A 27,101-nucleotide genomic window follows, 5' to 3' on the forward strand; every position below is an offset into this window, starting at 1 on the left:
TGCTAACAGTAAATGAGCTCTGATGGGCACAGTTTGGCGTATCGATTGAGCAGTGCTAATTGGTGGCTGCTGGTGAAATTAGTGAGACTGATGGACGGACAGACTGGTGGACAGTCTGAGTGTATGCGACACTGACCATAGCCTTGCAGCTCCTCTGCTAAGCTAACGAAGCCCAGCAACGAACAGCCTCTCTGACCCTTCTGTTTTTCCTCCCTAGGACTGGAACAAGGACACGGCCACACTGTGACCTCATTTGATTGACTGCATCAAGCTGGGACTGGGCGGATCGGTGGGCGTGACCTGCCCAGAGTGGGCGTGGCTTCCCAAACTTCTCTCCTGTGGAAAGCTGGTGGCGGTAGCAGAGCTGCAGGACTTGTAACTCACAAGTTGGAGGAAAAGAGGAGGCAGCGAGAGAGAGAGAGAGAGAGAGAGAGAGAGAGAGCTGGGCTGCAGAGCTGTGTGAGAGTGAGTGTGTGTGTGTGTGTGTGTGTGTGTGTTTCCAGCGCAGTGTGTGTGTGTGTGTGTGTACCGCCGACTCGGCTGCCGGCCGTTTGCTGCAGCACGTTGGAGCGAGTTTGCGACCCTGAGAAGAAACCATATCTGGGCAAAGTATTCGGCCTGCGAGTGCGCGAGAGGGAGTGTGTATGTGTGTGCTATATATAGCGCGGATCATCAGTGTGTGAGGTAAGGGGACGCGGTGGGCTCTCTCGCACCCACACACACACACACGCTCACTCACACTCGCTTAGTGTGTGTCGGCTCTCTCGCTGAGCTTAAACTCTCTAAATAGTGGGATGGAGTTCAGATCAGCTGCATTTGCAGTTTGTCAAACTACCTCTCTCTCTCTCTCTCTCTCTCTCTCTCTCACTGTGTCTCACTGTGTCTCTATGTCTCTCGCTCTCTCTTACACATAGAGTACATATCAGAAGTATGTCAGAGAATTGACTGTAGCTGGGGTTTAAACTTACACACACTCAGAGCCATCACCTTACATGTGATTGAAATGCAGATTAGCTTTAAACTGCCTGTGAAAGGTGTGTGTGTGTGTGTGTGTGTGTGTGTGTGTGTGTGTGTGTGTGTGTGTGTGTTTCACACTGCTGTCACAAATGGTCATTCACTCTCTCAGAAACCCCCTTTATCCTGAGTGGACAGTTACAGGTCATGTTAATTTATTTATCTAAAAGTAGCTTTTTTTTATATATATATATTTATTATTTAACTTTTGGCTTTTATTTTGGTGTGTTTAAGTATGTATGTTAGTGTGTGTGTGTATATGCTATATATATATATATATATATATATATATATATATATATATATATATATATATATATATATATATATATATTACAAATTATAAGTCTTACGAAATACTTCACGTAGATTTTATCGAACCTGACAAAATATGTTTGAATAACACTGATCAGCTGCATGTTTCCTCATTAACAGTGTAATTAGTCTTAGTTTAACAGGATCAAGTGCAGCACATTTCAATCAAAATTACTGTACTGAATATGGGAGAATGTTTGGACGGTAGCTTTCGTGATTTTCAATATTTTTACAGTTTCGCCCAGCCCTAACTTAACGTATAACACATTGTATAACTCTGTGATTTATAACATGTTCAATATTGTAAATATTGTACAATGTAACAGGAGTCAGCTGCTGAATTGAATTATTGTAACCAGTAAAATGAATGAAATTAAAGTTGAAGTGAATCTTCATTTTACTTTTATGGCATTTAGCAGACGCTCTTATCCAGAGCGACTTGCAAAGTGCTTTGCTATTTACCCAAGAAAAACCTCAAGTTAGAAAAAGTACAAATAAATATAGAATATTTTGAATTTTAATTTGAGAAGTATATAGTGTAGAATATACTCAGTGTCAGATACAGTGTTTTATGGTTTAGTGGGAAAACCGTTTTTCATCTTTTTATATTTTATATTTATTTGTACTTTTTTCATTGATTTTTACAAGAAAGTGAATTTTCAGTTAAAGTTCATTGAAAAGTGTGTCTTGTAACTAAAGTTTCTTTTAACTGAAAGACTGTAAATATTCCCACTTAAATTATTACACAGTTAATAGTGAGGTTCACTGTAAATTCTTTTAACTGTAAAGGTTTTAACTGAAAGCAGGGTGTAAGTATAACAGCAAATATTTTTATTTATTACTAATTTTAGTTTTACTAAAAACAGTCCAAGTTTTTGACACAAGCACCTAGATGTTATAGAGAAAATTGTGTAGTGTTATAAATAAAAACTAAAATATTTAGATATTCATACTTTGACACCAAGAATTGACACCTTTTAGTCAAGTATGCTGAATTATTTCAGAACTTATTTTGGACTTAAAGCAGTGTGTAAATCTTTACAATTTGACATGGAAATATCTACACATTCATGGTTGAGTATATAAATTAAATCCTCACTAAAAATGAGTATATGCGAATAGCTGAATCAATATAAAAAGTAATTTATACATTTAAAAAAATATATATATATAAACTACATGCAGCGTTTACTATGCAGCACATCAGTGGCTGGATGATGGTTGGCACACATTGAAAGGAATGGAAATGGATGAAGAACGTGTTGATTTCTGTAACTCTCTGAACCACGAGAAGTCCTCAGATTACATTGCTGGCGGCAATCACCGGGGGTCCAAGCACTGAGCGCCCTTGTTGAGCTCCAGAGACAAATGGTGATGTGCAGGGTTTTGGACTAGTCTTGTTTCTACAAGACAGTTTAAAAAAGTAATTAAACAGACAATTAGACGATGATTCCACCCTGATGCCCCGAGAGACTTTCCTAGTGGAGGGATACATACAGTAGAAAGTCCAAATAACATGTATTTTGTTCAGATTTGGCCCTATTTTGCCATCATTAACATTTGCATATGAGGGCCAAAACACAGAAGATGTTTGATTGGTCATTGGTGGATTGGATTAAAAGTTAAGAATTGCAAATTTTTGATAATTTTTAGATATTTAGATAGATTAAAAAAAAAAATACTAATTTAAAAAAAGCTTTAAAGTTTAAGGAAAGTTTCAAGTGAAAAACCGAGCTGCTAAAAGTTGAACTCTAAGGATGTCTGATTTGGCCTGCCAGAAGGTCACCTTAACCCCCCCCCTCGCCTTCAATCCAGTAAGAGATCAAACACATTTTCTGTCTTCAGAAGCTTCAAAAATTTCTATTTTTTTTCAATATTTTAGTTGCAAAATCCTTAATTTAATGCCGTACCTCAATTTCAAACCCACCTGATTTCTTTACCATTATCTTGGCTTTTTGTGTTCTGCCAACTGCAGGCCTTCACAGCTCTCCAGACCGAAAACGAGGGCCAGGAACCATCGAGGAGCCTTTATTTATTTCTTTTTTCCTTTTTTTCTTTTATTTGGTTTGACCCCCTGACCCTCCTGGGTTAAACGGGACGTTGGGGTATAAATAAACGCCGGCAGCTGACAGCTGTTCTCCTTCTCCTCTTCAGAAGCGTCTGATCTACAGTCTCGGCCTCAACCTTATCCGTTATTGTTCTCATTGCTAACGCCGCCGTACTTCACACCTGCCGACTCACTAACTCCGACACGTCAGTTACGGCACGTTATCTTACTCCAGAGAATGTCCTTTAGATCTACAGTTGTATTTAAGATTTTTATTTATTTATTTATTTATTTGACTTTTTTACAGTTTTGGGTCACTGAGCCCAAGGTTGTGGGTTCGATACCCCCAACACTGCTAAGCCCTGTGTTCCTGGCAGGTTATGGGTTGAGCACTGCGATTTCACAGTAATCACTGAAACGCTAAAGCTAACGGGATTGTTCATCTCTGTAATGGATTTTTATTTATTTATTTATATATTTATATTTTTTGGCAGCTGTCACTTCCGGCTTTTACATCACGTTACTTTTAATAATTTGAAGTTAATCCCCAAAGATCCACTGTTCAGTTGTATTATTCCGAGTGTGCTAGGTTGCCAGGTCCAGGAAAGGAGGGGAAAAACCAGCACCAGCTTAGATTTTCCTAGAAAGCCGCCCACAAATACAGTTGGGGGTACCTCAAACCCTCCAATCCCCCTTCAGATTGCGATCTCTATGGTTACTGCTTGGCTTGACGTCCTATGAAGTCCAATGTGTACTAGATAACCGGTTATTCAAACATGCTTGTGCTTTCTTCTCCAGGTCCAGAGGGTTGGAGGGGGTGGCTTTAGCTGCCTGAGCTTCCTTCCTTCCTTCTTTTTTTTTTTTTTTGTGCTTTATCCCACCTTTCGCCCCTCCACCCCGTTCGTCATGTCGTTCCGTAAGGAGATGGAGAAGTATCGGGACGTGGATGAAGATGAGCTACTGCAGAAACTCAGCGAGGAGGAGCTGAGGAGGCTGGAGGATGAGCTGGAGGAGCTGGACCCTGATGTAAGAGCTTTGCATGTTTGGGGCATTTCTATTGGTCCAGTCGTCATGAAGCCAGATTTACGTTCTAGCAGAAAGTGAAACTTTTACCGGAGGGTGGGTTCAGGACCCTCTGCAGACCTCTTTCTGTAATCCCTACAGAAGAACACCGTGGTCTAAAAACCCGATCGTAGGGCCGGGAGGCGTGTCGGAGCAGCTGTGAGTGGAAGTTGACGAAGTATTGAACCCACAACCTTGTGATTAGCAACCCATCGCTCTAACTCTTCAGCTGCCACTGCACCAACGTAGAAGTAATAGCTGCAGCTGTAGATTGGAGCTCTAACAAGCAGTGGCAGCGCTAAGACCTGAGCATTGAACCCACAACCTTGTGACCTCAGTACTCAAACCAACCGTGGCACCTTAGTGAACCTGACTATTACACCAACAGCCTTGTTGGGATTAATAACAGCGCTCCAGAACACAGTGGAGTGGCAGCTTAGCAGACTGGGGTATTGAACCCACAGCCTTGTGATTTATGAACTCTGATGTAGAAGTTTGCTTGTGAGGTTGATCTGGATGTGCTTGTGTTTCGCCTCCTGCTGTTGTGTCAGCTATGCACCATTTGTCCTGCTACAGTTGAGAGGTTGACGAAGGTGGAGTATCGTCTCTGGTCTCCCATTTTCCCGGTGATGCAACTGGCTGGAAATCAAGGCTGCAGATCAGGAGGGGAGGGGCGTGTACGTGTCATAGCACAGACTTAGTCAGACTTGCAGGGCTGGTTGCCCGGGCAGGGATTAAGCCTGGTTCTGGACTACTCTCCCTGCTCGGTGGAGAATCTCCGTTCAAAAACCTGTGCTGGAAAGAACCTCCATCGCCTGTATAGTACAGCGCTGCCCTTCGGGGGTCAGAGTGTAGGGCCAGGCATGTTACAGAGGGCAGTTTAGCAAACCGAGGGTATTTAGGATTAAACCCACAACCTTGTGATTAATAACCCAGCGATTTGGCCAACAGTGGCAGTTTAGCAGATTAGGGTATTAAACCCACAACCCTGAGATTAATAACCTGGCGCTTAACCAACAGTGCCTGCTTAGTGGACCTGGGTATTAACCCCACAGCCTTGTGTTTAATAACCCAGCGCTGTGACCAACAGTGGCAGTATAGTGGATCAGGGTGTTGAACCCACAACCTTGGGATTAATAACCTGGCGCTTAACCAACAGTGCCTGCTTAGTGGACCTGGGTATTAACCCCACAGCCTTGTGTTTAATAACCCAGCGCTGTGACCAACAGTGGCAGTATAGTGGATCAGGGTGTTGAACCCACAACCTTGGGATTAATAACCTGGCAATTAACCAACAGTGGCATCTTAGTGGGTTTAGGGTATTAAATCCACAACCTTGTGATTATCCTCAATACCTCAAATTGTTGAGTGATTCATGTAATTCATGAGTTATAATTTAGTATCAAACCCACATCCTTGTGATCTGGGTATGAAACCCACAAACTTGTGATTAATAACCCAACAGTGGCAGCATAGCGGATCAGGGTATTAAACCCACAACCTTGAGATTAGTAACCCATCACCCTAACTCCACGGCCGCCGCTGCACCAATGTAGAAGTAATAGCTGGAGCTGTAGTTTGGAGCTCTTACCAGCAGTGGCAGCTTGGCAGACCAGAGTATTGAACCCACAACCTTGTGATTTTTAATAACCCAGTACTCAAACCAACCGTGGCACCTTAGTGAACCTGACTATTACACCAACAGCCTTGTTGGGATTAATAACAGCGCTCCAGAACACAGTGGAGTGGCAGCTTAGCAGACTGGGGTATCGAACCCACAGCCTTGTGATTTATTAACTCTGATGTAGAAGTTTGCTTGTGAGGTTGATCTGGATGTGCTTGTGTTTCGCCTCCTGCTGTCGTGTCAGCTATGCACCATTTGTCCTGCTACAGCTGGCGTTGCCTCTCACACCGGAGAGGGGGGGGGTTGGGGGGGTATTAGTTCACACCCTTTAGAGCGTTTAAGGAAACCTGAAAATGTATGAAGTTTTAAATGTTAAAAGTACTGTGTGTGTGTGTGTGTGTGTGTGTGTGTGTGTGTGTGTGTGTGTTTGGGGTTTTCCCGGACCGTGGTCGTTTTTCTCTCCGCTGAGAGAGAGAGAGAGAGAGAGCCAGTCTGGTCGAGCTCCAGCTCTCTGGGCATTTATCTGGACGTGCCGACACTCGGATGCCACAGAGGCTGAATTAATGAGCAGCTGAAGGAGAGAGAGGGACAGAAAACTGTGGGCAGACCCAAACAGGGCGAGAAAGCCAGAGGTGCTGGACCAAACTGACCGTAAATAACAGGTTTGGACAGTCCAGCGCACTTCTGCTGCCACGGAGAGAACGCAGCTATAACTCCTCACTGAGGAAACTCCTCTTTAACTGACCGACTCTGACCAGCGGCCGACTCCCGCACTCTGGCCGAGGGGATGAGGGGCTGGCTGAGGGCGTGGTTGTGGGTTTTGGTTAGATGGCCTTTGATTGGATAGTTGGGCTTTAAGTGGTTTCAGTGGTTTGTTTGGTTGGATGATATTAATTTGAATGGGTTGTACGGTCTTTGGTTCAGTGATTTGGATGGGTCATACGCTATATTGACAAAAGTATTTGGACGCACCTCATAATCACTGAATTCAGGCGCTTTCTTCAGTCCCGTTCAGCCACAGGTGTATAAACTCCAGCCTCGAGTCCTGCAGTCTGTCTTCTGGGAGGTTCTGAAGAGCTCACTGAACTCCAGCGTGGTTCTGTATGTAATAGGAGACACCGCTGCACCAACAACTACAACAAGTCAGCTGGTGAAATTTAGACCTTCCCTCCTAGATCTTCCTCCATCAGCTGTGAGTGGTGTTATTATTGAACAGTGGAAGAGTTTAGGAGGAACAGCTCACAGAGAGCAGCTCAGTGTCCACAGAGTGTCTGTCAGACCACGTAAAGTTACAGAGCGGGGTCAGGGCCGAGTGCCGAGCTCAGAGCAGAGTGCAGAAAAGCCTCCAACTGACTCACTAACTGCAGCAGAGCTCCAGACCAGTGTCCCAATACTTTTGTCTATTTACTGGATGTATTGTTGGGTTATTGGTAAGCAGTGGTGAGTGATGTGGGCTGTGATTGGGTGCCGTTACTGTATTGTCTTGTTCTCGGCTCGGACTGCTCTGAAGATAAACAGCTGGAATATCTGATCAGGCTCTGGCTGAAGTGCAGTGTGTGTCCTGCAGACTGTCCCTCGGCACGTCTCGGCTTCAGATAGCAGAGTCTGTGGCGCTGACGGGGCCCAGCTGTGTGGTGTGTTATTAATAGCCGGGGGGGGGGGCAGATACTGCATGTGCTGGGTGCCCTCCTGGTGCTCTGGCGGGGCGGCGTCATTGCGCACCGCCGTCGCAAATCATAGCTTCCGTTATGCAGCCCACTTTGCTCGGTGAGCTATGGATGACGTGTTTATTAGGCTGATGGTGTTTGATTTGTACGGAGGCGCTGGGCATATCTTCCCATGAGTGCAGGGGCCTGGCGGGGCGGCCTGGCGGGGCGGCCTGGCGGGGCGGCCTGGCGGGGCGGCCTGGCGGGGCGGCCTGGCGGGGCGGCCTGGTCTGCCAGGTGGACGTGGAATGTATGGAGAATAAAAAATGGACCAATCTAGAAAATTCCTGGGCCCAAACATCAACTGATAAGTGAGCTGTTGCAGTATTTATAGCGCCCCCTTGTGGAGAAGCACACATCAGCGTCAGAAAACGTCCGGAGAGTCCGGTAGCGTCCAGCCAGAGATGCGTGTCGGACGCGGAGGCAGCCTTCAGACGCTAATGTCTGAGTACAGCTGATCTTCATGAGACGTTCATACAGCGGTCAGTCAGTCGGTCAGTTGGTTTGGTCAGCAGCTGTTGAGAGAGGTTGGCGTGTGCTCCTCTTTTCCAGAATGCTCTGTTGCCCGCCGGGATGAGGCAGAGGGACCAGACCAAGAAAGCTCCGACTGGGACGTTTCAGCGGGACAACCTGCTGGCGCACCTGGAGAAGCAGGCGAAGGAGCATCCGGACCGGGACGACCTGGTGCCCTTCACGGGCGAGAAGAGGGGTAAGGCCAACCAGCCAAAACATTATGACCTGCCTAATACCTACAGGCTCTTGGTTATTTATCTTGTGGACAAAAGTACCTAGCAACCACCTAGGATACCATAGCGACCGCCTCAAATAGCAAAGCAACCGCTGAGCAAGACACTATAGCAACTACATAGGAATACCCTAGCAACCACATGCAGCAGCATAGCAACCTCTTAATAAAAGCCTCTTGACTAATACCCTTGCACGCCTTGACATCAAAGCACACCCAGACAGTCACCTGGAAACACCATGGCGACGTAGCAGTGGCCTGGTGATCAGCAGCCATCTAGGGGCACCAGAGCAACCACATGGAACACCATGGCAACCACAATATCTTTTGTGCAAACGTTTGCTTTTTGATGTTGCAGAATGCATACATTTGAAGGGGTGTCCGTAAGTATTTGGACGCATGTTGTGTGTAATGTGAGTAACTGTGTGCACACCGCCATGCCTTTTCGAAGGGAAGCCGTGGGTTCCGAAGACGAAGGTGGTCGATCCGATTCTGGAGGACGTGACCCTCGAACCGGAGCTGGAGGAGGCCTTGGCGAACGCCACTGACGCCGAGCTCTGTGACATAGCAGGTACGCGTCACCCGAGGCCCTGCTTACTGCTCCCTGTTTGACCCCATGTCACCGTATCGTCCTCTAATATTTAATCCCACGGATGATTTTCACTGTTCCTCTCCTCACCATGTGCGTTTACCCACCTTCTGCTTTCCAGTCACCTCCATCCTCCTTCATTTCCACCCCCGCCCACCCTCCACCCTCCCCTCCACCCTGGTTCACCCGTTCCTTAAGCCATGGACTTTCCCCAGCAGGTCATTCTGCATGATGGGCTAACAGCAGCTCGCCGCGCTAACCTCCCTCTACGACCGCAATGCTAATCCCAGAGCAACATCAGCCAGGTCTGGTTTGGTGCATTTAGCTTCCGAGGCTAATGTAGCTAACAAGTTCATGCAAGCTCACGCCCCCTTCCATTAGCATGGCGCTAACCGCAAGTGGACTTGCATGTGTGGTTTCAGACACTGCACTGCCGTGACTCGCTGCTCCCTGTAAACACGAGCCACGGTATGCTAGCGTTGCTACATTAGCAAAGCAAAGACCTAGCAACACCCAGACCACCACCTAAGATACCATAGCGACCACCTCAAATAGCAAAGCAACCGCTGATCTAGCAGCAATCTAGCAGGCTAGTGAGACACTGTATCAACTACCTAGGAACACCCTAGCAACCACATGGAGCAGTCTAGAGACCTCTTAGTAAAAGCCTCTTGACTAATACCTTTGCCACCTTGACATCAAAGCAAACACCCTAGCAACACCCAGACAACCACCTGGAACACCACCAAGCAACAGTCTAGCAAACATCAGACATGGCGTAACAGTGGCCTGGTGATCAGCAGCCATCTAGGGCAACACAGCAACCGCCAAATAACACCCTAGCAATCACATGGAACACCATGGCAACCGCAATATCTTTGTGCAAATGTTTGTGCCCCGCCATTCACGTCTTCATGATGCTTGTACCCTCGCAACCTTGTGGAAATCCAAGCTAATACCTGGCAACCACCTGGGGTAGCGTAGCAACCACCTCCAATAGCAGAGCAACCACCAATCATGGCGTAGAGGTGTCCATTGCTCGTTAGCCACATTAGCCTCGTAGCTCCAGTGTGAAACTGATGGAGGGAGCGTAGCTTAGACTAACTCTTAGCGCGTGTGTGTGTGTGTGTGTGTGTGTGTGTGTGTGTGTGTGTGTGTGTGTGTGGGTTGCCATGTTGAGGACGGTGAATTCCCCCCGCGGGCCCGAGCCTCTGCTGTATGCCTCATTGAGTGCTCTCTCTCCGCAGCGATGACTCACTGCTTTGCTGGAAAGACGCATGGCTTCCAAAAAAGGGGAGCAAAGTTTCTCAGCCGTCTGATTCGTCCTGCATGATGGAGAGCTGTTGTCATAGAAATTGGGTCAGGCCTTTTTTCTTTTTTCCCCTTCTCTCGTGGGATCACGGTGCAGCATTCGGAGCCCGTGGCATGACAAACGTGTAGAGCATGCCTCCATTTTTGGCCTGAGTATTTTCAATACTCTTAAATATCTCAGCGCTGTCTGGCAGGGGTCCAGCAGGGGGCGTAATGGAGCGCCGCCGTGAAGCAGAACGACTTCCAACTCCCCATCCAGAGCGAGCCAGGCTACAGTACAGCCCCCAAACATGGGGAATTGGTTGGCTGGTAGGCTCTGATGGCTTGATGGGCAGGTTAGTTGGTAGGCTTGTGGGTGGGTAGACTGGTGGGCCCACCACCTTCATGCCCACTACCAGAGGTACCACTTTACTCTGATGGACCGGTAGGCTCATATGCCTGTACGCTTATAGGCTGATCGGCTGATAGCCAACCAGTCTATCAATCAGCCGACCAGTCTACCAGCCTGATTGACAGTTAGACTGATCGGCTGGTAGACTGGTCGGCAGATCGGCCAGTTGGCTGGTAGACTTGTTGGCTGATTGGTCGGCTGATTGACAGGCTGGTAGACTGGTGGACTGGTCGGCTGATTGGCTGATCGGCTGGTGGACCGAAAGGCTATTAGGCTCATAGATTGATGAAGCTGGTAGGCAAGCCGTCTGATAGACCGCCAGGCGGGTACACTGGAAAAAGTTTTAGATTAGTAGGCAGTGAACTTAAAAGGAAACATGGGTGTATGTATCCTCTAAGCTCCACCCCCTCACTGCCCACTTTACTCTGGTAGGTCTATAGTAAGTTAGTAGGCTGGTGGATTGGTTGCCTGATGGACTGATGGGTCGGTAGACTCCTAGACTGATAAGGTAGTAGGGTAGTAGTCTGATAGGCAGCTAGACTGGCAGGCAGACATCCTGGCTTCCTCAGAAGAAACGAGAGTGAAGGGCGCTGCAGCGGTTCGGGGCGCTGCCGGTCTGAGGGGTTTACAGTGGAGTTTATAGAGTAATGTCCTCCACAGGACTGTTTGTACTGGACCACTCTGCTCCGTCTGTCCCCCGTCCTGCACGAGCTCTGCTTACGTCACCAGCAGTTAGAGGAGATTTACAGCTTTCTCTCCTCTCCTGCAAACACACTGTATATAAACAATGTCTCTCTCTCTCTCTCTCTCTCTCTCTCTCTCTCTCTCTCTCTCTCTCTCTCTCTCCAGCTATCCTGGGCATGCACACTCTGATGAGTAATCAGCAGTATTATGAAGCTCTTGCCAGCAGTACCATCGTCAACAAACAGGGCCTAAACAGTGAGTATCTCTCCCTCGGCCTCCCTCTCTCTCTTTGTCTCACACACACACACTCTCACACACCTCTGCCTCAGCCCACTGACCCTCCGAGATAGAGCTAGCTTCACTGTGTATGTGACCGACCGCGATGGGTCTCCTGTAATCGGACCTAGTCGGTAACGGGTCGGGCCGTAAAGGCGTAAATGTGGCGTAAAACTGGCCGCTAACAGGACACGTCATGTGATGAGGGAGGTGAGATGTGATTGGTCCGGCGCACTTCAATAACACATGGTTGTTTAACGCATTTCCGTGTCCTGATTGGTCAGGTGTGATCCAGTGCGCGCAGTACAAGCCCGTTCCCGATGAGCGGCCCAATGACACCGACGTGGAGGAGACGCTCGTCCGGATCAAGCGCAACGACCCTGAACTTGTGGAGGTCAACCTTAACAACATCAGGGTACTTCATAAACACACACACACACACACATACACACACCTACCTTCTACAAGCTTGACCTCTGGACCACCCTAAACCCTCAAGAAAAGCTGAGATTTTCACTAAAGCCGCTTAAGTGTGTTTGTCGAAGCCTGCTGTGTGTGGGCCGGTCAGGCCGGTCAGGCGGGGTGTATCAGCTGCTCCTGTTGTTTTGGTAGAATATCCCCATTGCCACCCTGAAAGCCTACGCTGAAGCCCTGAAAAACAACACGGCGGTGGAGCGTCTGAGCATCGTGGGAACTAGGAGCAACGATCCCGTCGCCCATGTGAGTCTCACGCACTCGAACCCTCTCATAAACATGGATTTCTGTAGAAACTGGACCCGAGATGTGGTCAGAGCGTCATCGCAGGTCCTAAAACTAGAAACACTCATTTCTGTGGTTTATTTACTGAGGGAGATAACTCCCCGTAAAGTGTCGCCTCATCCAAACATTCCCAGTAACTGGTGATTCACTTCAGAACCATTCGGTTCAGGATTGTTCTGGCCCGTTTCTCCTTAGAAAACCTGGATGCAGTGTTTATAGAAATGAGAAGAATGTCTGGTCCTTGAACTGGCTCATTTATACACTTAGGGTCATTGTCTTGTCACATGGCCCACTTAAGGTTGCACTTCAGGCCTGTAGAATGGTGCAGTCCAGAATTCCTAGCTACATCAGTAATGGCAAAGCGGTCCAAAACCCGAGGCTTAAGCCATGATACCCCCCCCCCCCCCCGTAGCAGTGTTTGGTTTGGCATTTTAGGGTCCGGTCAAAGATTTGAAAGGGTTCTTAAGTGTGTGTGTGTATTGCTTGCACTTGCTGCGTCAGGCGTTGGCGGACATGCTGCACGTCAACACCGCTCTGAGAAGTCTGAACGTGGAGTCGAACTTCATCACCGGAGCCGGGATCGTCGCTCTTGTGGACGCCCTGCAGCACAACACCACCCTGCAGGAGCTGAAAATCGACAACCAGGTATGAACCGAGCTGCACGCGTAAGCTTGAACCTCCAGCATCACTCAAATTTCCATCCGTGTGAGGAAATCTCTCCAGCTGTGTCGCCCCCTGCAGTTCCTGGGCTGTATTACAGATCATTCATGTTCGTCGCTCTTGTTGTACTGCCTTTCTGCAGAGTCAGCCCCTGGGTAATAAGGTGGAGATGGAGATAGCCAGCATGTTGGAGAAGAACAGCACTCTGCTGAAGTTCGGGTACCACTTTACCCAGCAGGGCCCGCGCCTACGCTGCTCCAACGCCATGATGAACAACAACGACTTGGGTAAACTCCTCACACACACACACACACACACACACACACACACACACATTCAGTCTCTCAGATGTACCCCACTTGTAGTGGATTATTTACACTGGAGCAACAAGACTAATGTACACTGCATGGACAAAAGTATTTGGACACGCATCTTAATCCCAATTGGGGGGATTGGACTCGGGGCTGAAACTGTGGACATGTCTGACCATCGCTTGTCCTGTTTTGCCTGCCTTGCAGTGCGCGTAGTTCGGTCGGACTCCGACGGAGCCATCACCTTCACCCTGTCCGTCCCCGAACTGGAGCGAGCCTTCTGTAAAAAGTTCAAGTTCTCCTCCAAACCCAAGTAAAAGCAGGCGCTTCCCTTTTTAAACCGGCTTCTCCTTCCTGTCCTCAGAGCTGCTCTCTTCCCATTCTGGAGTTCCAGAGGCCTTGTCCTCGTCCTCGTCCACGTCCTCGTCCTCTCGTCCGCTTTTCCTGCTCTCTCTGCAGCTGCTGGAGTTTTTTTATTTCCGCTTGTAGCGTCTAAGAGCTGTGCTGAACCTGGTTCCTCAAACACGCCTTACTCTCTCGCTCGCTTTTCCTCTCTCTCTCTCTCTCTCTCGCGCTCAGTATCTGCAGTCGTTCAGCTTGCAGTCTCTTTGCTCTTCCCTTGAGTTGATCCACCTAGGCTCCGCCCACTGAGGTGTTCGTCCATAGCTACGGTTGGGAGCCGAACTCGACAACAACCATCTTGCCGACCACGCTGGAGTGATGTCATTTCATCACTTAAGCGCTAAATGTAGGTATTGTGATATACACTGAGGAGGCGGAGCTACAGTCTCTCATTAGGGTGAATATTAATAACGCTCTAAATGTAGGTATTGTGATATACACTGAGGAGGCGGAGCTACAGTCTCTCATTAGGGTGAATATTAATAACGCTCTAAATGTAGGTAGTGTGATATACACTGAGGAGGCGGAGCTACAGTCTCTCATTAGGGTGAATATTAATAATGCTCTAAATGTAGGTATTGTGATATACACTGAGGAGGAGGAGCTACAGTTTCTCATTAGGGTGAATATTAATAACGCTCTAAATATAGGTATTGTGATATACACTGAGGAGGCGGAGCTACAGTCTCTCATTAGGGTGAATATTAATAACTCTAAATGTAGGTATTGTGATATACACTGAGGAGGCGGAGCTACAGTCTCTCATTAGGGTGAATATTAATAACGCTCTAAATGTAGGTATTGATATACACTGAGGAGGAGGAGCTACAGTCTCTCATTAGGGTGAATATATATTAATAACGCTCTAAATGTAGGTATTGTGATATACACTGAGGAGGCGGAGCTACAGTCTCTCATTAGGGTGAATATTAATAACGCTCTAAATGTAGGTATTGTGATATACACTGAGGAGGAGGAGCAACAGTCTCTCATTAGGGTGAATATTAATAACGCTCTAAATGTAGGTATTGTGATATACACTGAGGAGGAGGAGCAACAGTCTCTCATTAGGGTGAATATTAATAACTCTAAATGTAGGTATTGTGATATACGCTGAGGAGGAGGAGCTACAGTCTCTCATTAGGGTGAATATTAATAATGCTCTAAATGTAGGTATTGTGATATACACTGAGGAGGAGGAGCTACAGTCTCTCATTAGGGTGAATATTAATAACGCTCTAAATGTAGGTATTGTGATATACACTGAGGAGGAGGAGCAACAGTCTCTCATTAGGGTGAATATTAATAACTCTAAATGTAGGTATTGTGATATACACTGAGGAGGAGGAGCTACAGTCTCTCATTAGGGTGAATATTAATAACGCTCTAAATGTAGGTATTGTGATATACACTGAGGAGGAGGAGCAACAGTCTCTCATTAGGGTGAATATTAATAACTCTAAATGTAGGTATTGTGATATACACTGAGGAGGCGGAGCTACAGTCTCTCATTAGGGTGAATATTAATAACTCTAAATGTAGGTATTGTGATATACACTGAGGAGGAGGAGCTACAGTCTCTCATTAGGGTGAATATTAATAACTCTAAATGTAGGTATTGTGATATACACTGAGGAGGCGGAGCTACAGTCTCTCATTAGGGTGAATATTAATAACTCTAAATGTAGGTATTGTGATACACACTGAGGAGGCGGAGCTACAGTCTCTCATTAGGGTGAATATTAATAACGCTCTAAATGTAGGTATTGTGATATACACTGAGGAGGAGGAGCTACAGTCTCTCATTAGGGTGAATATTAATAAGGCTCTAAATGTAGGTATTGTGATATACACTGAGGAGGCGGAGCTACAGTCTCTCATTAGGGTGAATATTAATAACGCTCTAAATGTAGGTAATGTAATATACACTGAGGAGGCGGAGCTACAGTCTCTCATTAGGGTGAATATTAATAACGCTCTAAATGTAGGTAATGTAATATACACTGAGGAGGCGGAGCTACAGTCTCTCATTAGGGTGAATATTAATAACGCTCTAAATGTAGGTATTGTGATATACACTGAGGAGGAGGAGCTACAGTCTCTCATTAGGGTGAATATTAATAACGCTCTAAATGTAGGTAATGTAATATACACTGAGGAGGCGGAGCTACAGTCTCTCATTAGGGTGAATATTAATAACGCTCTAAATGTAGGTATTGTGATATACACTGAGGAGGCGGAGCTACAGTCTCTCATTAGGGTGAATATTAATAACGCTCTAAATGTAGGTATTGTGATGTACACTGAGGAGGCGGAGCTACAGTCTCTCATTAGGGTGAATATTAATAACGCTCTAAATGTAGGTATTGTGATATACACTGAGGAGGAGGAGCTACAGTCTCTCATTAGGGTGAATATTAATAACTCTCTAAATGTAGGTATTGTGATATACACTGAGGAGGAGGAGCTACAGTCTCTCATTAGGGTGAATATTAATAAGGCTCTAAATGTAGGTATTGTGATATACACTGAGGAGGCGGAGCTACAGTCTCTCATTAGGGTGAATATTAATAACGCTCTAAATGTAGGTAATGTAATATACACTGAGGAGGCGGAGCTACAGTCTCTCATTAGGGTGAATATTAATAACGCTCTAAATGTAGGTAGTGTGATATACACTGAGGAGGCGGAGCTACAGTCTCTCATTAGGGTGAATATTAATAACGCTCTAAATGTAGGTATTGTGATATACACTGAGGAGGCGGAGCTACAGTCTCTCATTAGGGTGAATATTAATAACGCTCTAAATGTAGGTATTGTGATATACACTGAGGAGGAGGAGCTACAGTCTCTCATTAGGGTGAATATTAATAACGCTCTAAATGTAGGTATTGTGATATACACTGAGGAGGCGGAGCTACAGTCTCTCATTAGGGTGAATATTAATAACGCTCTAAATGTAGGTAGTGTGATATACACTGAGGAGGCGGAGCTACATCTAGTAACTATAGCTATGGAAGAACCCAGTGGGCGGAGCCTGGAGAGATCAGCGCTGTACTGTCTAATTCTATGTTGTGCATACACTGATGATCTCTCTCTCTGTCTCTCTCTCTTTCTAGTAAGAAAGAAAAGGCTTGAAGGAGGCCCCATCTTCCCCAAATGTCGGACAAACGTGTAGCAGTGGTGGCAGCAGCAGTGACGGCGCCCCCTGTGGGCTGGAGGTCTGCGGCAGCCCACGTCTCTTCTCCTCCTTCCCTTTCTCTCTCCGAATTTCTTACGCTGGTGTCTGTAGTGTACTGTTCTCTCACTCTACACCACTGCAGAGACTCTGATCCCAACACACACACACACACACACACACACACAGTCCGTCCTTCATGACGGTCCTTGACGACACACTGTAACTGCAGAGGGCGCTCCAGCAGTCAGTTAAAGGTCCAGGCAGGAGGTTTGGTGTTAAATTCGTCACTCAGTAACGATCAGCTCCAATGCTGAGGCTGCTCGCGTTTCCGCGGCCGGCCGGCGCCCTCTACTGTCCACTGCTACTGTAAATAATTGGATGTGCTTTTAAGGGATGGTGAGTTAGGGTCCTGGTGTCCGAGGTCTGCTGATTTGGGAACCAGTGAAGGTAAAGGGCGCGTGTCGGAGGGACACAGTACCCTTACTGGTATTACTACACTGGACACTGGAACGGAATAAGCCCACGCCTTACTCTACTCTGAGACACCTGGAACCGCAGACTGGAGAAAGCGTGGTGCGCGCCAATACCTAGTCTTTTGCATCATTAGGTCAGGGTGTCTAAACTTTTGCACACAGCTGGATTTCAGATCACTACAGCCTCACATACAGCCTGTTTACACCTTGCGACTTCACTGGTGTACCTGGCTTTTTACGGTGCTTACAGAGTGCTTAATGGGTATCCCTGATTTCTCACAGCCCGTGCCGGGTTCCCCCCTCGGCCTTCCACAGCCCGTACTAGGTCCCCCCCTCGGCCTTCCACAGCCCGTACTAGGTCCCCCCCTCGGCCTTCCACAGCCCGTACTAGGTCCCCCCCTCGGCCTTCCACAGCCCGTACTCTGTCCCCCTCAGCCTTCCACAGCCCGTACTAGGTCCCCCCCTCGGCCTTCCACAGCCCGTACTAGGTCCCCCCCTCGGCCTTCCACAGCCCGTACTAGGTCCCCCCCTCGGCCTTCCACAGCCCGTACTCTGTCCCCCTCAGCCTTCCACAGCCCGTACTAGGTCCCCCCCTCGGCCTTCCACAGCCCGTACTCTGTCCCCCTCAGCCTTCCACAGCCCGTACTAGGTCCCCCCCTCGGCCTTCCACAGCCCGTACTAGGTTCCCCCCCCCCTCAGCCTTCCATAGCCCGTACTAGGTTCCCCCCCCCTCAGCCTTCCATAGCCCGTACTAGGTCCCCCCCTCGGCCTTCCACAGTCCGTACTAGGTTCCCCCCCCTCAGCCTTCCATAGCCCGTACTTGGTCCCCCCTCGGCCTTCCACAGCCCGTACTTGGTCCCCCTTGGCTCTCCCCAGCCCGTGCCGGGTCCCCCCTCGGCCTTCCACAGCCCGTACTCTGTCCCCCTCAGCCTTCCACAGCCCGTACTCTGTCCCCCTCAGCCTTCCACAGCCCGTACTTGGTCCCCCCTCGGCCTTCCACAGCCCGTACTCTGTCCCCCTCGGCCTTCCACAGCCCGTACTTGGTCCCCCCCCCCCGGCCTTCCACAGCCCGTACTAGGTCCCCCCCCCCCCCCCGGCCTTCCACAGCCCGTGCCGGTTCCCCCCCCTCGGCCTTCCACAGCCCGTACTTGGTCCCCCCCCCCCGGCCTTCCACAGCCCGTGCCGGGTCCCCCCTCGGCCTTCCCGCACAGTCCGTACTGGGAATGCCTGCCCTTTCACGGTGCTTTTTCAGGCTGTTGTGAAATCCGAACACCATAAAATCACCCTGCTGATGCAAAGTGTAAACACCCCCATAAGGACACGCCTCCATAAACACACCCAGTAGATCCTTCCAGAGCTTTTTTTCGGGTTCAAATCTAGAAGTGTTTTCAGTTCTGACACGACGTGGCTGTTATTAGTGAGCCTTTAACCTGTGTATGGGGTCACCCTTGGTTGCGCTGGGTTGAGGACCGTGACGTATGTGCGGTATTTCTGCGATTATATACTTTATTTATGTGCTTTTGCTGTTCAGCGTGACCCTTCCTTCCTTCCTTCTCATGCTCCCTCTCAGTCTCTCAGGTTGATGGGAAGTGGTACTATCGTAGTATAAACCCTGGTTAAAATGCATGGTTGACTTTGTTAAAGGGATATTCTGGCACAGGCCTGACCAGTATCTGCTCCCTCTGTAGCTCGGGATGTCCAGGGACGGTCGTTTCGTTGAGTGTTCCTGAATTTGGAGAGCGACAGAACCTTTAACTTGGCGGCAGTTGACCGTAAAACACCGTGTCGGTGTATTTGGAGGTCCAGGATGTGGGGAAAGTTGCCCGCGGGAGTTCGTAAGTCCATAAGCTCAAGTGTTGCTGATGCTGACCATGCCCGAGTGTACCTTGTAGCCCCTTTGCATGGTTTGCTGGTTGGTGCGTAGTTTACTGTACTGGGTCGGCGTCCAGTCCGCCCGCCACCTTGCTCCCCACTGTACTCCATCCTGAACCAGCTGTGTGTCCCCAACCTCCCCACCCCCATGCAGCGTTGTTCCCCACTGAAGAACCGCGTTTACGGCGTTTACCCCCTGGCCAGTGAGGTGCGGCCCAGTACGGTGACAAATCCACAACTGTTGGCACCCTGGCGACAAGGGAGACCACAATCCGCATGGGTCACAAAATGACGGGTTAGTAACCGTACCGCACTGGTCAGTGGGTAGAACACCGGACCACCAGCCACTGTATTACGTGGCTATCTGGGCCTATGTAGTGTATAAGTCCCTCCCGCTCTCTGTACTCCGACCTCCCGTCCAGCGCCGCACCGAGCCTCTCCACACTGGGCCGACCTGTTCAGCCCACTCAGGTGTTGGGAGTGCGGAGAAGAACGCGGGGAATCGCGATTGCAGACCGACAGCTTGCTGTTGATCTCCTGCTTGTATGGTTGAGTTAGTTCACTCTGAGTATTTTGTTGTTTTTCTGTTTTGGTTAATAAAGATTGGAATTATTGTGTGAATTCGCTCTTGTGTTGGTTTGCTTCGCATGACCTCATCCGTCCAGGTTCAACCAAAAACCTCCACTCTCCAGATAACTTTACACCACGTCTCGTTAGCTTCGTACTTTAAAAATGTTTACCTTTTAAAAATATGACTAAGCCCTGAAATCAGAAGGTTGCAGGTTCGATTCCCCACAAGATTCCCTGTAAATGAGAGCCCCAGACAATGCATAACTAGGACGTCCCTCTCCCCATCACTCAGCATGGGTGCTGCGAGCCTGTGTGGGCGTCTGTCAGCTGACGTAGCAGTGCTTGTGTCGGTTTAATTATAGCAACAAAAGGTTTGCTACGTTCTAATAGCATTAATATCCAGTATGAAGCTCTAATAACATTAATATCCAGTATGAAGTTCTAATAACATTAATATCCAGTATGAAGCTCTAATAATATTAATATCCAGTATGTAGCTCTAATATCATTAATATCCAGTATGAAGCTCTAATAATATTAATATCCAGTATGAAGTTCTAATAACATTAATATCCAGTATGAAGTTCTAATAACATTCATATCCAGTATGAAGCTCTAATAGCGTTAATATCCAGTATGAAGCTCTAATAGCATTAATATCCAGTATGAAGCTCTAACAGCATTAATATCCAGTATGAAGTTCTAATAGCATTAATATCCAGTATGAAGCTCTAATAACTTTAATATCCAGTATGAAGCTCTAATAACATAAATATCCAGTATGAAGTTCTAATAACATTAATATCCAGTATGAAGCTCTAATAATATTAATATCCAGTATGAAGCTCTAATAACATTAATATCCAGTATGAAACTCTAATAACATTAATATCCAGTATGAAGCTGTGAAACAGCGACACCGTGTGGCGGGGTTCTGAAAGCGTAGCTCGATGGTCATTGAGAATCCCGTTTATTCAGCAGCATGCTTTCTGTGAAAGAGGCGTTCAGGAGTTTGTTTATTTGAATGATTTGGAGTGACAGTACAACACATTTCATCTTCTTCATAAATCATAACAAAGGCATCGTTTAAGGCGAGCAAACAAAAAACAGCCTGGAATGCAAATAAATGACAGCACGTGATTAATCATTATATTGCTATAATGCCCATCATTCCTCCTCACGTATTTCACTCCAGCCACATTCCCTCCCATGGTCGTCCCTCACCCTCACTCAGAATGTGGGTGTACCAGTGGTTTTCACAGACCAAGCAGAACAGAAGAAACTTATTGCTAAGGAAGTTCCAGAAAACAGTCCGAGAGAAGGTCCGGAGGCCGGCCCGATGCTAAACCCCGCTTTTTCCAGTCGAAACGAGGCCTCGGCCGTCTGGCCTTCTGGCGGATGCTGCACCTGAAGTGTGGAACGTATCACGTCGCGCTAAAAAGGACGGAAATAAACGCTGGATTTGGACGTTTCTGCGCTGATAAGAGTGTCGAGGCCTCATGTGACTCTAACCTGTGCTCGATAGGCCAGTCCTCTGAGAGAGTTTAGCTTCAAGACCGACTGAGTTTTGGTATGTTCAGCAACACGCATCAGCTTAGCCTCCAGAACGCTAAAAAATTTATTGCCTTCTATGTTGATTTTTATTTATTTATTTATTTATTTATTTATTTATTTTTATACTTTGCACCAAAAATATGACAAACGTTACAGATACATGCATAGATGAAGTGTTTCTGCTAATATTTGCAATGTTTTTTTTTGTTGTTTTTTTCTTCACATTTAGGCAAAACATAACTAGCTAATTTGATCATTGACGACTTAGCTAATATATAGCTTATATTAGCTTGGCTAATATTAGTATAGCTAATATATAATCTATATCTTAATATATAGTTAATATTAATTAGGTTAAGGTTTATTTATGGAATATTAACCAAGCTAGTATGTAGTTCATATTAACCTGATTAGCATTAAGAGCTAATGTATCGCTAAGTTGAAGTTATAACGTATAATTAATATGACTTAACAGAGCTATTATTGGTTTGAACTAATATGTAGCTACTATTAACTCGACCGATATATATATATATATATATAGTTGATATTATTATAATGTCAATGTTAGTTTAGCTAGTATATCTAATATTAATTTAGCTAATATATAGTTAATATTAGCTCGGCATATTGCTATTGTCTAATAAATGAAGGGGAATTCATGGCTGGTTGACGGTACAAAACAGTGGAAGTAGATCTGTAGGCTACGTTTCATGCATACGTCATAGCTCGCGTTTTTCTCGTTTGTGTTTTGATAAGAAACGATATCAGAAGTCATGAAATGATTCAGCATTTCCTTTTCAAGATAAAATATGGCTTATATTTTGAAACGTACGTACCGCCCGCCCGTCCTTCTGGCCTAAAACCGGTGGCTAAAGTCTATTTACAGAACCGTTGCGAAACACGGATGGTGGGTTTTCTGACGTGGAGTGTGGTCTTGCGCCCCCTGCTGTTTGAACGCGGAAGCGCGCATTACAATTGTAATAATTCGAGTGATGTGTAAAGCTTGGGTGTTGCCGTGGTTACGGTGTGTTACTTCTTCAGCATGTCTTGCAGTGGTCCCGGCAGGTACTTCATCACTGTGTCCATGATGCTCTCCTCTTCCTCGTCGTCGTCTCCGCAGCCGGACGGTACTGCCTTTTTCGGGCGTGTCAAGCTGCCCTCGCTGGCCGCGTCCATGGCCGCCTGTGCCTCGGCTTCTGCCTCCTCTTTTTTCTTAAGGCCGTACTGACACACGAAACACACGGACATGAGGTGAGGAAGGGCGGCGTGCAACATCATCAGTTACAGCTCTAATAACATTAATATCCAGTATGAAGCTCTAATAGCATTAATATCCAGTATGAAGCTCTAATAGCATTAATATCCAGTATGAAGTTCTAATAACATTAATATCCAGTATGAAGCTCTAATATCATTAATATCCAGTATGAAGTTCTAATAACATTAATATCCAGTATGAAGCTCTAATAACATTAATATCCAGTATAAAGCTCTAATAGCATTAATGTCCAGTATGAAGCTCTAATAACAGTAATATCCAGTATGAAGTTCTAATAACATTAATATCCAGTATGAACTCTAATAGCATTAATATCCAGTATGAAGCTCTAATAGCATTAATATCCAGTATGAAGTTCTAATAACATTAATATCCAGTATGAAGCTCTAATAATATTAATATCCAGTATGAAGTTCTAATAACATTAATATCCAGTATGAAGCTCTAATAGCATTAATATCCAGTATGAAGCTCTAATAGCATTAATATCCAGTATGAAGTTCTAATAGCATTAATATCCAGTATGAAGCTCTAATAACATTAATATCCAGTATGAAGTTCTAATAGCATTAATATCCAGTATGAAGCTCTAATAGCATTAATATCCAGTATGAAGTTCTAATAACATTAATATCCAGTATGAAGTTCTAATAACATTAATATCCAGTATGAAGCTCTAATAGCATTAATATCCAGTATGAAACTCTAATAGCATTAATATCCAGTATGAAGTTCTAATAACATTAATATCCAGTATGAAGTTCTAATAACATTAATATCCAGTATGAAGCTCTAATAGCATTAATATCCAGTATGAAGCTCTAATAGCATTAATATCCAGTATGAAGTTCTAATAACATTAATATCCAGTATGAAGCTCTAATAACAGTAATATCCAGTATGAAACTCTAATAGCATTAATATCCAGTATGAAGCTCTAATAGCATTAATATCCAGTATGAAACTCTAATAGCATTAATATCCAGTATGAAGTTCTAATAACATTAATATCCAGTATGAAGTTCTAATAGCATTAATATCCAGTATGAAGTTCTAATAACATTAATATCCAGTATGAAGCTCTAATAGCATTAATATCCAGTATGAAGTTCTAATAACATTAATATCCAGTATGAAGCTCTAATAACATTAATATCCAGTATGAAACTCCTACCTTGTCTCTGATGCCCTGTCTCATCACCTCCCTCTCGGCCTCCATCTTGGAGTATTTGGCTTTCCTCTCCTCCTCCTGCTGCCTCAGAGCCTCCTGCCTCTCCTCCTCTTTCTCCTTCTCCGCCTCGGGGTCCTTATCCTCTTCTCCACCCAGCATCTTTCCCACATCAGGGGGACCCCCTTCACATACACAGAAGACCACCGGGTTAGAGTCAAAACAAGCAGCAAGTGGAAAAATGGACAAGCGTAGGACCCGAGGACCCCTGAGGTGGCCGAGAGGGGGCGATGCTGCATCCGAGGCTGCGTAGATGCAGACCCCTGTCCACCATCTATAATGGACAAGTGAGCCTCAATACTGGACCAATGGAAGAAGGCGGTCTGGTCCAGTGTCCTTCATAGACATCCAGGTGCACATGCTCTGTTCACCTGTGGGAGGCGCTGGAACAGCAAGTCCGTTCCATAAAGGCTCCATCTGAATCTCACAGGGGTTAAAGCCAGCATCTGCTGGGACGTCCTGCGGTCAGATACCACAGATCCCACCTTCAGAGGTAGAGGGCGCTATTTCGGTCAGATCAGTGCGATAAATGAAGGACAGGAGGGTGTCAGTTTGGCCTCGTTACTTCAGGCTACTGCAGTACCTTGAGCTGGCAATGAGCCAGCACTGACGTCAATCTCACACACACACACACACACACACACACACACACACCCCACCCCCTCACCGAATGATACGGTGAAATGCAGAGTCAGCCTGAACCATGAATCCCAGCAGTAGAGCGGTCAGGAGGCAAACCTGCTGCCCCTACGGGTCTGTCCGTGCACAGGTTGCCAGATATTCAACACCAGAATCTGCCCACCCCGATTCGATCATGCTGCACTGACACTGACCCTATGTCTTTAGGGTTGGGGGGGGGTGAATGACCCGATGCCCCCTTCCTTGGTGCCTGTGGGTGTGCAACTGGCTTCAAATGAGGATTAGCCAATCAGATTTTATGACCATGATAATTATAATTATTAAAACTGAGAACCGGATCTATTATCTGATCTGGAGCTAGCTAATAACCCATCAACTCGCATAATAGGCTAAATAATTCATAGTGGATACTGAATAATTAGTAGATTCTGAATAATTTATAGTAAATAAAGGATAATTCATAGTGGATACTAAAATATGTATAGTAGATGCCATATGATACAAGAGAGATACCGAATAATTCATAGTGGATACTGAATAATTCATAGTGGATACTGAATAATTAGTAGATTCTGAATAATTTATAGTGGATACTGAATAATTAGTAGATTCTGAATAATTTATAGTAAATAAAGGATAATTCATAGTGGATACTAAAATATGTATAGTAGATGCCATATGATACAAGAGAGATACCGAATAATTCATAGTGGATACTGAATAATTAGTAGATTCTGAGTAATTCATAGTAGATTCTGAATACTTTATAGTAGATACTGAGTAATTCATAGTGGATACTGAATAATTCATAGTGTATACTGAATAATTCATAGTGGATACTGAATAATTAGTAGATTCTGAATAATTTATAGTGGATACTGAATAATTAGTAGATTCTGAATAATTTATAGTAAATAAAGGATAATTCATAGTGGATACTAAAATATGTATAGTAGATGCCATATGATACAGGAGAGATAAAGAATAATTCATAGTGGATACTGACTAAACCATAGTAGATGCTGAATAATTCATAGTGGATACTGAATAATTCATAGTGGATACTGAGTAATTCATAGTGGATCCTGAATAAACCATAGTAGATGCTGGATAAATAATTTACAGTAAATATTGAATAATTCATAGTGGATCCTGAATAATTCATAGTGGATACTCAGCAGGTCTATAATTAAATAGGTCTGAGCTTTAGCTGTTGTTGTTTAGCAACTGTTCACCACTACAGCACCAGAGCGATTCCACCCTTCTTCACTATCTCCTACCTGCTGCACTTCAAAGAGCCCATCCAGTAAAAACTGATAGATCTTCAAAGCGTGCAGTTCACCCCGCCCCCCCCCCCTGCGCCCCGCCCACTGTGCATGCACTGTACCTGTACATCCTACAGCAGTTTAGCCCGCCCGTTCACGCCCTTTTAGGGTTATAAGGGCTGCTCTACCCTGGACTGCTCCCTGAATGACAAGCTATACAGTGTAGCCAATCAGAACAGATCTGATTTGCATATATACGGTTGTTAACGGGCTGGTAAGAGTCAGGCAGTTCGACAGTGCGAGGGCAGGCAGAGGCTGGAGCTGGAGCTCAGAGGGGACGTGGGGATACGGGCCCTGTAACTCATAACCCTCAGAGCCGCAGCGCCGCAGCGCCCCGCTGACCAGAGCTCATTAGACAGCGTGTAGAGTTTCTGCCTGACCGCAGGTCAGTTCAGCGGGGTTCCCCGGCCGGGAGGGCGGGTTTCGTTTCACACAGGCCGCTGACGGGGATCCCCTTACATGTATCCGAGCTCAGGGATGAGAAGTGTCCAGATACTTATGGACAGGCTAGGAAATCATCTTTTGTAAAACAAACCCACAGACTCTCTGCGGTCATCTCCCCTAACACACACACACACACACACACACACACACACACACACACACACACTGCTGCAGCAGCGCTAAACTGCTGAGTCAAATCATTCAGCACTGCTTTGATCACACACACACACTCACACACACACACACACACACACACTCACTCACACACACACACACACACACACACACACACTCACACACACACACACACACACTGCACTCACCTCCCAGAGCTGCTTTCATCACAAAATTCATCTCTGTTGTTTAGTTCTTCTCCTCTCAGATACACTCCTGATAACCTGCAGAGAACACACACACACACACACACACACACACACACACACACACACACACACACACACACTTCAGTAAAGCTGCAGTTGCTGTCTGTCTGTCTGCCTATCCGTCTGTCTGTCTACATGTCTGTCTATCTGTTCTTTCTTTCTGTCTCACTGTCTGTCTGTCCATCTATGTATATCTAATATCTAACTTTCTGTCTATCTGCTTATCCGTCTATCTGTCTACCTTTCTGTCTGTA

General features: G+C 46.1%; 2 protein-coding genes across 2 annotated transcripts; one reads left to right on the forward strand and one right to left on the reverse strand.

Moving 5' to 3' along the window:
* Positions 1 to 442: 442 nt before the first annotated feature.
* On the forward strand, positions 443 to 18,647 carry tmod1 (tropomodulin 1). The gene is made up of 11 exons (XM_072669879.1): positions 443 to 684; positions 4,175 to 4,402; positions 8,321 to 8,477; positions 8,965 to 9,084; positions 11,654 to 11,743; positions 12,049 to 12,179; positions 12,377 to 12,484; positions 13,025 to 13,168; positions 13,326 to 13,470; positions 13,702 to 13,807; positions 17,016 to 18,647. The coding sequence occupies exons 2-11, from the start codon at positions 4,283 to 4,285 to the stop codon at positions 17,032 to 17,034; spliced, it is 1,140 nt and encodes a 379-aa protein (XP_072525980.1). The 5' UTR covers positions 443 to 684; positions 4,175 to 4,282; the 3' UTR covers positions 17,035 to 18,647.
* A 2,344-nt stretch (positions 18,648 to 20,991) lies between these two features.
* Positions 20,992 to 26,895, reverse strand: cplx2a (complexin 2a). The gene is made up of 3 exons (XM_072670164.1): positions 26,788 to 26,895; positions 24,003 to 24,181; positions 20,992 to 22,773 (listed from the first exon to the last, which is right to left on the reverse strand). Exons 1-3 carry the CDS (start codon positions 26,816 to 26,818, stop codon positions 22,579 to 22,581), a joined length of 405 nt encoding a protein of 134 aa, XP_072526265.1. The 5' UTR covers positions 26,819 to 26,895; the 3' UTR covers positions 20,992 to 22,578.
* Positions 26,896 to 27,101: the final 206 nt, after the last annotated feature.

This window comes from Salminus brasiliensis, chromosome 24, assembly GCF_030463535.1.
Source record: "Salminus brasiliensis chromosome 24, fSalBra1.hap2, whole genome shotgun sequence".
Classification (NCBI taxonomy): Eukaryota; Metazoa; Chordata; class Actinopteri; order Characiformes; family Bryconidae; genus Salminus; species Salminus brasiliensis.

What these genes read in the sequence shown, in the direction of transcription:
- tmod1 (XM_072669879.1), top strand. Translation starts at nt 4,283, where the DNA reads ATGTCGTTCCGTAAGGAGATGGAGAAGTATCGGGACGTGGATGAAGAT. An exon ending in TGGAGGAGCTGGACCCTGAT is followed by an intron (nt 4,403 to 8,320) that starts GTAAGAGCTTTG and finishes CCTCTTTTCCAG; the next exon opens with AATGCTCTGTTGCCCGCCGG. An exon ending in CAACAAACAGGGCCTAAACA is followed by an intron (nt 11,744 to 12,048) that starts GTGAGTATCTCT and finishes CTGATTGGTCAG; the next exon opens with GTGTGATCCAGTGCGCGCAG.
- cplx2a (XM_072670164.1), bottom strand. Translation starts at nt 26,818, where the DNA reads ATGAATTTTGTGATGAAAGCAGCTCTGGGAG. An exon ending in GATGAAAGCAGCTCTGGGAG is followed by an intron (nt 24,182 to 26,787) that starts GTGAGTGCAGTG and finishes GTGTATGTGAAG; the next exon opens with GGGGTCCCCCTGATGTGGGA. An exon ending in GACAGGGCATCAGAGACAAG is followed by an intron (nt 22,774 to 24,002) that starts GTAGGAGTTTCA and finishes TTCGTGTGTCAG; the next exon opens with TACGGCCTTAAGAAAAAAGA.